We start from the raw sequence: 12205 nt of genomic DNA on the forward strand, positions 1-12205 counted from the left end.
GAATCAGGCTATTATGCTAAAGAGCTAAAGATTGAAGGTAGCATTTGTAGCAAACTAGATAGAAGTGATAGCACGATAGCAAAATAATCAGTCCTACCAATGAAGGTATCTCTCAAACGAAATTAGGTAAATGTAAGCCTTGTATTGACTCAGCACCTAATTTTGCGGATAGATCAACAACAGGTGCCCCTAAGAAAAGATAAAATCTAGCTTGTGAATGTAAAAATATTTCCCAGCAACTAACTACCTATGTTGTGTAGTAATGTGTCTATCCCCAAACATCTGAATAGAAGATATAAAATAAATGCACTACAAGCTAGAAGGCATTTTTCCCAATTTTTTTAACTTATTTTTTTGTGTTTCAAGGTCAACCAAAATATTTTCAAGGTCATCTACTCTTTTTCAAGGTCAATGTCTCTTACCAGCGTTTGACTTGGTGGTTCCGTGAATGGCAAGCAGTTGATCTAGCGCCTGCGCACTGCACAGGGGCGTGTGCACCTCGTACGTGTTATTAAACAGACCGTAGTTCACCTCGTGCTCTCCCGTTTCCTTCTTGAAGGACACGAGGGTCTCAAATCGATGCCCCCACAGGATCTCGTTGGGCAGATAGGAGGACCGGGCCTGCGTTGTCATTCCCGTGGACTCTATCACGCCTGGAGGGAAAGAGTTAAAAAAAAGATGTTTTTAAAGAGGTTTGATAGAGGGAACTGTAACTTCTACGGTCTTATCGTCCCGAAATCGAAGAGAGAAAGAAGACAGAGAGGGGAAGTAAAAAGTTGAGGTTATTTATTTTTTGGTTACATTTGGACTGGATTCGAGTCCAGAGCGAGAATTCATAGAACCGTGGGAAAGCGAAAACATCTTCCAGCAGATAACTGTTCTGATTGGAGCAACAAGGGTATTTTCTAGCTGGGTCCACACAGTCGACCCCGTAGATCAACCGTCGCGCCGACAGAACGTCAATTTTATTGATGTTGATCGACCGTCCATAAATGGTCGATCGACGACGACGAGGTGTTATCGAGGCAGTGTACGGTTTCAGTTGACGTCGATCAACGGCGTTGACTATGTGTAGACACAGCTTCTGATAGGTAGTAGCCTAAACTAACCCATTCAAGTCTTACCCTCCAGGATGACGACAATCTCGAACCTCTCTCTCAGCATATCGGCAGCGGACAGCGTGTACAAGGGCGACATCGGGTTAATCTTGTGCACGATTGTGGTAGGCCAGATGAAGAAGATTTTGTCCTCGATCCCGTCGCCTCCCACTTTGAGTTCTTGCTGATAGAATGGCAGTAGCTCGCCTTCCAGAGTTACCTGGGGAGAAAAGGAAACCAAAAAAACTGGTTTTTGGGGGATTTTATTCACATTTTCTCTCACAAATGAGCTCTGATCTCGAAATTTGTCGCGACGACTCAAAGCGAGAAAGTTTTAGATAACACTTTAGTCGATCATTTAAGACCGGTTTTAGCGTTATCTATGTTAAGCTACGCCGAGCAAGGCCAATAAATGGATGGGTGACTTGAACCTTATATTGGGAATAAAGGGAGAACGGGCTCTAGTCTTGATTTTAAATCATTACATGAAAGTAAAATCAAAAAATCAAATCAAGAATAATAATAAACTGAATATTAAACAAATTAGGCAGGTACATAGGTACTGATTTTCTGTAATCACTACGGGCTAAAAAATTCCCGGAGGGACGGACCCTGCTTGTTTTTAGACGTCTTTGAGTGACTCATACCTACTTTGTCGGTCCATTTTTTTCCTTTCCTAATGAGGCCCCAAAATTTTTCCAGTGGTACGTAATTACCGAGGATTTTGATAAGAAATAAATTGATTTATTACTATTATTATTATTTTTTTTTTTTCTTTCTTTTTAATATTTTAAATCTTGGTTGATTTAGATTTTCAGAATACGTTTAAATGTAACATCTGGCGTCAGACGGATAAAGGACAGAACTTATGTCCCTCCAATCTAACAATAGGGCAATCAATGCCCTATTGTTCGTCAATATAGGGCAATGGCCCGGTTTCGGCAGATGCTTGGCGGTAGTAAACACAAGACAAGTACATTGTCTACGCATACCTATAATACAAAGATAATGATACCTATAATACAAAGATACAAATCCCTATTGGAAAAAAAATGCACTCAAAAAATTTCGAGAGAGAGAATAAAGTTGAAAGAAAAATTTAGAAGAAAATACAGAAGATACAAGAGATCATTGGAAGATTTCTTTTGCTCGGCAAAATTTGAAATCGAGGAACATTTAAATGTTTATTTTTACTTTGTTTACAAAAAAAAAAAAAAAATAATACAAAACGAAAAAGGGAAGAAGACAAAATTATTAGATACCTAATGACGAAAACAGTCAATACAAAACATGACCTAAGTGGATGCGTGAAAAATATCCAAAAACTGAAATATGTATTGTTTTCAGCGATTCTTCGATAGGTGATAGGAACTTTTTTTTTACCTAAGTAATTAGGTATGTAGATAGGTTAAACATATTAGGTAACATTGTTCAATTACCTACCTAAGTAGGTACAATGTGAAGACCAATTAAGTATCTGACTACTTTTGGCACATTTGACATAATTTGGCAATAAAATTGGCATGACAGTCTAAATAGATTCAGTAATAATACATCGGTATGACGTAATGCGATATCGAAACGCACGGCAGTGCGCCGGGCCAAGTTTCGGCCTCATGGCACGCAGATTTCATTACATAATATAACATAAACACGTTATATAATTAAACTCGTTACATATTATAACGTAAACTCGTCAAAACAAACCAATGAAATAGGTAACTACAAAACTTATTACCTTTATATGATCCAATGGATACACGTTCCGGTTTTGATCTTATCCGACTCGAGTTTCGTCCATCTCCGTGGACTTTTTCAAGTTTCCTTGAAAAAGTCCACGGAGATGGACGAAACTCGAGTCGGATAAGATCAAAACCGGAACGTGTATCCATTGGATCATATAAAGGTAATAAGTTTTGTAGTTACCTATTTCATTGGTTTGTTTTGACGAGTTTACGTTATAATATGTAACGAGTTTAATTATATAACGTGTTTATGTTATATTATGTAATGAAATCTGCGTGCCATGAGGCCGAAACTTGGCCCGGCGCACTGCCGTGCGTTTCGATATCGCATTACGTCATACCGATGTATTATTACTGAATCTATTTAGACTGTCATGCCAATTTTATTGCCAAATTATGTCAAATGTGCCAAAAGTAGTCAGATACATACTTAGGTCATGTTTTGTATTGACTGTTTTCGTCATTAGGTATCTAATAATTTTGTCTTCTTCCCTTTTTCGTTTTGTATTATTTTTTGTAAACAAAGTAAAAATAAACATTTAAATGTTCCTCGATTTCAAATTTTGCCGAGCAAAAGAAATCTTCCAATGATCTCTTGTATCTTCTTCTAAATTTTTCTTCCAACTCTATTCTCTCTCTCTCGAAATTTTTTAAGTGCATTTTTTGTCCAATAGGGATTTGTATCATTATCTTTGTATTATAGGTATGCGTAGACAATGTACTTGTCTTGTGTTTACTACCGCCAAGCATCTGCCGAAACCGGGCCATTGCCCTATATTGACGAACAATAGGGCATTGATTGCCCTATTGTTAGATTGGAGGGACATAAGTTCTGTCCTTTATCCGTCTGACGCCAGATGTTACATTATTCCCGCCCGGGGCGGATTTTATCCTGATGGGATAATGTTCGTTCTCGGAACGGCTGGCTTTTTCCTATCCTGTCTTCCTTCTCTCTTCGATTTCGGGACGATAAGACCATAGCAGTTACAGTTCCCTCTGTCAAACCTCTTTAAAAAAAAAATGTTACATCGAGGTTCTACTGTATTTGAAAACACTCTGTCAAAAGATGTAGGTTAAGCAAGACACTCACGCTCAGACGCGCCTGTCAGACCTGGGTCTGAGGTCTGAAGCTTTTTTCGCCACAGACATTTTACGACACGTCTGACAGACTACGGTCTGTGAAACCTGGGTCTGTCGGACAGTCTGAGCGTAAGTGGCTAGCAGAGGAGGACCCTATTTCACTAACGACTATCCCCACTCCTTAAGTTTTACAAAGAAAACGACATAGGTACATCATTTTGAGGGAATCTTTGAGCTACGCCTATCTGATTATAAATTAAAGGAACGTGTATAGTTAGAGATTAGTTGAGTAATACCTATAAAAGCTACAGAAGGAAAAATAACACAACTAAGGACAGTTTACAGAAATTATGGATGTAGGTGCAGGAACACTAAAACCATAAACGGTCGGGAAAATCACGGCTCGTTCTCACGGTCCAACTATTTGTTGAACAACTGATTGTTCAACTTTTTGCTGAACAACTCTTATTTGTTCAACTTTTTGTTGAACATGCCATGTTTGTTCAACTTTTTGTTGAACAACTCAAATTTTTGTTCAACTTTCAACAAAAAATTGAACAAAAATACCAGTTTACCTACTCCAGTTCTAGGTAGAATGACTTTGTATACTTTTTTACAGTGGACAACTTTGGCACAGAGACAAAGGAAGCCTTAAAGAACACACCGTATCAATATAAGTACATCACAGATCTGAAACAAACAAAGAAAAGACACATTTGTAAGATCTTTCGCCAAGGGCGGAAATTGAACTCGCGACCTAGAGCTAAGGTGTGGGGGCAAAGGATGGGTTAAGCTTCTACGAATCTAGAGCTTACAAGTCAGACAAGCTGCCCTCCGAGCTAGATTCGTAGAAGCTTAACCACTTAACCCATCCTTTAGGGCTGTTTAGCCCCTACACCTAAGCCTCGGAGTGGGCTTTTTGTGTTTGGAGTTAGCCCTCCCCTCCAAGATAACTAGGATGGCTACTATAACCATTCCGGCAAAAATAAAAGAAGAGATGATAAGTTTGTAATCTAATCATGAAATCATAATCTCTGAACTGTTGTCGTAATTGGGTCATGACTCTCATGATTCATGATACAGATGAAGGCGCAAGTTACTCATAATCCATGGTTTCGTGTTTCGTTTCGTTTCGTTTTTTTTTTTTTTTTTTTTTTTTTTTTTTTTTTTTTTAACCTAGACGGTGCTACCAACCAAGCTAACTAGGCTGGCAGTGATTGGGTCTACACTACTCTCCACCTACAGACTCTACGAGAATAAGTTGGCGGTGAGCAATGATTTATTTATAGCACATTGCATAATCAATTTGTTTCCAGGCGTTCATACAAATTGAGTTTCATTAAACGTACCCAGCCTCTACACTAGGTAGAGGTACCTACTGAGGTAGGTGTTTGCAATTTGCTATGTCGATGCCACCACATTGCCACATGCTATGCCCTTTGGATGACTCATTTTGTGAGTCATCAACTCATCATCATTTGAATGAATTGCCATTTGACATACTAAAGGCTCTGTTATCCATGTTACATGGGGTTATAAGCGCGATCGGCGATTGTATGTAAATGCATTGTGTCGAGAACGCTTATCAATCTGTTTGGAATTGGAATGTTAAATCGAGCAATCCCCTGAGAATGTGAAATCCCTGATGTAGAATCGTGCGGTGAAAGCACTTTGAATGCACCTAAAGTGTGTCCAAACGTAAGACGTAAGTTGATCAAAATACCAGACACGAGTGTTCGTCAAATAACGTCCAAGAATTCAATCAACGGGACACTACAGATCAATGCCCTTCAGACCCAAAAGAAGGAAAATAATAAAATAGCAATACATACACACTGAAAAAAAAAATGGTGACAGGGTGCCACAAGTTTAGGGTGGAAGAACTCTATTATTGGGTTATTTCCCCTGATTTAGGCTGTTGAAATTGCAAGACGTTAGATCGTATTAGATACATTCCCACAACGAAATTCAAAATAATTAAAAAGTACTTATTGATAGAAAATTGGTTAGATGATAGATGCAGATGACAATAAGGATGAAGTTAGTAATCGATTTAGTTAGCAAAACTAGAAGTATACATAACATGAACATGAAATACATGGGTGGATGAACTACTAAAATGAACCACGGAGATAACGAAGATAGCAGAATTATCAACTTATTCCACAAAGACGTTAAAAAATGGAATAGCATTAGACCTAAAAGGAGTACTTATTACAAAAGGTTTCGTCTCGGTAGTAGCAATGTATAAAATGTACATTCCCACAACGAAATTCAAAACAATAATTAAAATCTATTGATAGAAAATTGGTTAGGTGATAGATGCAGATGACAATAAGGATGAAGTTAGTAATCAATTTAGTTAGCAAAACTAGAAGTATACATAAAATGAACATGAAATACATGGGAGGATGAATTACTAAAATGAACCACGGAGATAACGAAGATAGCAGAATTATCAACTTATTCCACAAAGACTTTAAAAAATGGAATAGCAATAGACCTAAAAGGAGTACTTATTACAAACGGTTTCGTCTCGGTAGTAGCAATGTATAAAATAACAGGTATAGACAAGCAAAAACGTCCACTCTGATGTTAGTTCTAGATCTAAACATTAATGACAATGCCAAAGACAAAACCATACACAAACCAGAAAAATAAAGATCAACTTATGTATAAAATAACAGGTATAGACAAGCAAAAACGTCCACTCTGATGTTAGTTCTAGAATCTAAACATTAATGACAATGCCAAAGACAAAACCATACACAAACCAGAAAAATAAAGATCAACTTGCCATAGAAATACTTGAGATGGAAGAGATGGTACTTGACAAAGTTAGACAACTTAGACAGAGAGTTACAGAAAGAGTTCTTCTAGAAACAGACAGAGAAGATGAGAGATATAGACAGTGCTAAAGATAAAGAATCAGGCTATTATGCTAAAGAGCTAAAGATTGAAATTGAAGGTAGCATTTGTAGCAAACTAGATAGAAGTGATAGCAGGATAGCAAAATAATCAGATATCTCTCGAATGAAATTAGGTAAATATAAGCCTTGTATTGACCCAGCACCTAATTTTGCGGATAGATCAACAACAGGTGCCCCTAAGAAAAAAAAAATCAATAAAGATATCTCTCATATGAAATTAGGTAAATATAAGCCTTGTATTGACCCAGCACCTAATTTTGCGGATAGATCAACAACAGGTGCCCCTAAGAAAAAAAAAAGAGCACTTTGAATGCACTTAAGGTGTGTCCAAACATAGTCTACCGGTTGTCCAAACGTAAGACGTAAGTCGATCAAAATACCAGACACGAGTGTTCGTCAAATAACGTCCAAGAATTCAATCAACGGGACACCACAGATCATTGCCCTTCAGGCCCAAAAGAAGGAATAGCAATACATGCACACTGAGGAAAAAAAAAAAATGGTGACAGGGTGCCACAAGTTTAGGGTGGAAGAACTCTAGTAGTGGGTTATTTCCCCTGATTTAGGCTGTTGAAATTTAATATTATAGAGTCGAGCTTCCCGATATAGAGCTCATTATTAGAGTGCAGGAACCCAGTCACCCGATTGGGCTGCCGGCACCCTAGTTTTTTTCTCAGTGAAGAAAATGAACCCACGAACTCACCTTCTTTCGTATCAGCTGCGCGCGCACATGTGCCTCGATGATATGTGACCGCCTCATGTCCCCCACCCTGAACATCAGACACAGCTCCCCATCCCGCTGACAAATCACAGCGTTCCGGCTGAACAGAAGGGTCTGGGTTCGTTTCTTGGGTCGGGACAGTTTGGCGAAGACGATACCCACCATGAAGGCCTGGATCATGACCCCTACGATACTCTGTAGGCAGAGGATGAAGATGGCTTCCGGACACTCTTCCGTGACTTGCTTGGCGCCATAGCCTGGAGGGGAGAAAGAAATAAATTAGCCTTCTGCTTCGCCTTTTCTCGTGTTCAGTCAGAGTCAGCTTCTCAATCAGCGCTTCTGCTTTTGGGCTGATGATTGGTTTTGGCTACAAAAAATTTACGAGTGGATGCCCTTCGCATCCAACACTTGAGAAACACTCAACCTTTTGTGTATATCACAGCATTACTAAGTGCCTCCTTTGCAATCAATTTCTATGTTTCAAGAATCTTTATACACTGGTAATACCGCCACTAGTCTCCACCGGTTACCCATCCGTACACCAACCACACTTAACTTTGCTTAACCTCAGTGAGCATGGTGTATTCAACGTCCTATCGCTGCGTGCTGGCTGGAAAAGGTAACTGAAATCTCATCTAAACTGTACGAGAATTTCGCTGTTGATGGACGGTTTCGCTTTCAACAGTTGATAGCCAATTTCGCTTCTCAAGCGACCACATTTCTCTCCTATGGGATATTAACCCTAATGGAAACGCCAACATCACCCCTACCGGTGGAGCGTTCACCTTATTGGCCACCGCTCAAAATTTTGCACCTTCACGCAAAAGAAACGTTTTGCACTCCGAGTCAACGGTGAGTTTTCAATCGTAACTATCTCTGGTCGGATTAATATCGAGAGAAAATGAAGCCCAACATCCGATTAGGCACATACTACGGGATGGGCATGCAACGACACAGACCACTTGCGTGTAATGTGGCAGTTCTTTCATTGCTACGAAATAAAAAAGGCGGTGAAACACTCATCTCAAAAAAAAAAAAAAAAAAAAAAAAAAAAACCAAAAAAAAAATGGTGAGTTTTCAATCGTAATTCTTAACTATCTCTGAGACGATCGGATTAATGTCTTGAAGAAATGATTATGTAGAGTTGTAGAGAACTGTAGAGTCTGTAGCTGTATACCAATCTCTGTTGGGCAGTGGTTAGCGTGGAGGTGATCGTTCGAGTTTAAAACCTCATTCCCTAAAAACTTTAACAGTTGTACAGTGATGTAAATCCCTTGGAAAAAAGGAGAGTTGAGGTTAAATAGAGAATGGGGCTCGAAAGAGTCTAAAGGGATTAACGCGGCCTATTTGGCCACCCTCCAAATTCCAATCAATTGAAAAGGACAATAGGGGATACTGTTGAATTGAAATGACAAATTCAATCTCTTCCCAATCTTATTTGGACAGATTTTTGGTAGGAATAAGAATTCGAGTAATCTGAGTCTTCAACAAGAGAATAAACTAGTAGCATTTTTTGGCTTTTCCCGTGTACGGACGGGGTCGTCGTTTTTCGTCAGTCTCTCAGTTAGCCCTAACTAGGGAGATTGCTTTGGGCTGACATTTGGTTTTGGCTACAATTTTACGCCCTTCGCACTCAACCTTCTTTGCTATTTCTTTAGCAAGGGAAAATTCAGGCTGGTAGCATTATCATCAATTCTTCACCATCACAACCCCTACTGGCTTTTCCTGACCGATCTCAAAGAAGAAGGAACTATTGTCCAATGACATGACCGTAGAAGAGTCAAAGGGTTAATCTCAGATGACTCAAATCGCCGCATTCATGTCTGGTCCAAAGTATTCGATGAATGTGAAAGTAAATGGGATGATGTAGGGCACCATCTCTTGATTTACGAAATTCAGACGAAAATAATAATGTGAAAAAATCAATACATACCTATATTAGTTTATTTATTTGCACTCTGAGCAGCAAAGGCCATGTGTGGAGAAAAAAAATACAATGTTTTCATCAAATTGCTTCTCTTAAGAAACCAGAGCACTTAGGGGATTCTTCAATGTCCTTTAGGATGTGGAAAATGCTTTTAAAACCAATATAGTTGAAATAAGGTAAATAGGCAATAAAAAAGGTTTATAAATACCTTAAGCTTTACTTAACTCCATGCACAAAAAGCCCACTACGAGGCTTAGGTGTAGGGGCAAACAGCCCTAAAGGATGTGTTAAGCTACTAATACGAATGTACCTTAAGCTGTGTCCACGCATGGGTAGTCGACAGCCGATGGACATCAATCGATGTGGACACAGCGTTTTTCAGGCGATCTCCATCGACCATAGTAAACTTGAAAGGTACGTCCAAACATAGTCGACCGCCCCACGCCCCGCCCGTCGATCCATATAGACTCACAATAAATTTCCATCAATCGACAACCGTCGACTATGTGTGAACACAACTTATGAGGTACTAAATTAGAGCCCACCCTAACAATAAAATTACCCAACCCAAAATGTTGTTAGGACAAAGGACAAACACTAATTGTAAATTCGTATGGAACTTTACAAAGTTACTGAGTCTTCCATTAAGATGCAAACACTAATCCCCAATCCTGAAAAATCAGTGGCGTACTTCGGAAGACCCCTGCAAGGCTCCCTGTTACATACCTTGGATCGGGATAGGTCTCGCGCTGAAATTTCGGTTCAATATCCTCAACAATTTTCGGTTCCATTCCCACAGGAATAGCAGGAACAAGAGGGGGCCATTGTAGAAAGAAAACATCGATCGTGGATGATGGCTGCATATTATACAATGCTTAGGGAAAACATCAAAACAAATGTAGGTACTTATGTATGTGGATAAAGATAAAACTATTATATCCGTCACTAAAGACCGTAACTGATATATACCAAATGAGAAAATTCTGGCCAGAATTGTGAAGTTAGGAGTCAGTCTTCGTTCACCCTTTTCAAATAAATGTCTCTTTTTCTTGTTTCCCAAAAATGGAGTTTCTTCTTACTATTTAGAATGGAATTATTAGACATATCAATTGGCGACGAGGATGGGATGAGTCCGTACATGTTGATGCTGGGGCGAGATGTTAGGACCATTGGATATCCTCATGAAGCCGGCAGTTTCACTTGTCCCTGAGAATAAAAACTATAAAGTGTCAAGAAGTTTTCATGAAGGCGATAGAGTACAAGTAAGAAATTATACTCGGGAATCCAAGTGGAAGTTTGGCAATGTCAAGAGGAAGGAAGGCGCAGTTCACTACTGGATTCTATTGGATGATGGTAGACTTTGGCGAAGACATGTGGACCAGATGCGGCCCACACATTACGGTGGAATTATTAGACATATCAGTAACAGTGACGTAAAACCTTACCTGTATCAAACAAAACAAAAATACTATAAAATATTGAAATTGTACTCAAGAGGTAACAGAGAGAATGAAGAAAAGGATGTAAGTGTCATTGTAGAAAGAGGGCAGTATGAGAAAATTTTTAGTTGGTAGGTACTTAGAATTGTAGAAAGAAAACATCAATCGTGGATGATGGATGCATATTATACAATGCTTAGGGAAGACATCAAAACAAAATAATGTATTTATGTATGTGGATAAAGATAAAACTATTATACCCGTCACTAAAGACCGTAACAGTGACGTAAAACCTTACCTGTATCAAACAAAACAAAAATAGGTACTATAAAATATTGAAATTGTACTCAAGAGGTAACAGAGAGAATGAAGAAAAGGATGTAAGTGTCATTGTAGAAAGAGGGCAGTATGGATATTTGATGCAAATACAATAGGTACCTAAATACTTAGGAAAAGCATCAAAACACATCTACCTACATAATAGGTAGATAGAAATATTATAAAATGCTGACAAATTTAAACTATACTCAAGAGAAAAAGAAGAGGATGAAGAAAATGATGTGGTTGTAAATAAATTGAATTGTAAATAAATTGTAGAAAGAGAACATTATTGATGATGGATGCAGAAAGAATACATAGGTAGGTACTAAACATGGAAAAGGCATCAAGACAATGGACCTACAAATACATAGATTCGCAGACAAGGAATATTGAAAAATTGAAATATTGTACTCGGAGGGAAAACTTGAATGAAGAAGAATAAAGAAAAAGAAGAAGAATATTGCAGAAAGAGACTAAGTAGGTATGTATTAACCAAACTTGAATGTACTTCTTGAAACATGGATACTAGACTAGAAGATACCTACCTAGATATGAAAATAGGAAATAGAAAATGGAAATTGTACTCAAGGGAGAGGTAAAAGAAAGAAGATGAAGATCAGCAGCAGCAAAAACAAGAACAACAACAACAACAACAATACTTTTGTAACCATTTGTTTGGAAATGATAAGTAAACCTTGTTTAAACTTTAAACCATTATATGCGTTCTCTCTCTCTCCCTCCCTCTCTCTCTCTCTCTCCCTCTCTCTCTCTCTCTCTCTCTCTCTCGAGCACTTGCTTTCCTTATCCTATAGTAAGGAAAGTGGTGGAATTCTACTGAATGTCCTTTAAAAAGCACTTTTGTATGCCCACTTTTGCCTATTATGTAATATTAGGTAGGTAAGATATTTTAAAATAAGGAAAGTGATGATTTTACTGAATGTCCTT

General features: G+C 38.4%; 1 protein-coding gene across 1 annotated transcript; it reads right to left on the reverse strand.

The window, feature by feature from the left end:
• Nucleotides 1-408: 408 nt before the first annotated feature.
• On the reverse strand, nt 409-10640 carry LOC103506301 (ATP-sensitive inward rectifier potassium channel 12). The gene is made up of 4 exons (XM_008470685.2): nt 10580-10640; nt 7556-7830; nt 1125-1317; nt 409-653 (listed from the first exon to the last, which is right to left on the reverse strand). Exons 1-4 carry the CDS (start codon nt 10638-10640, stop codon nt 409-411), a joined length of 774 nt encoding a protein of 257 aa, XP_008468907.2.
• Nucleotides 10641-12205: the final 1565 nt, after the last annotated feature.

Source organism: Diaphorina citri, unplaced genomic scaffold (assembly GCF_000475195.1).
Source record: "Diaphorina citri unplaced genomic scaffold, Diaci psyllid genome assembly version 1.1 scaffold226, whole genome shotgun sequence".
In the NCBI taxonomy this organism is placed as follows: domain Eukaryota; kingdom Metazoa; phylum Arthropoda; class Insecta; order Hemiptera; family Psyllidae; genus Diaphorina; species Diaphorina citri.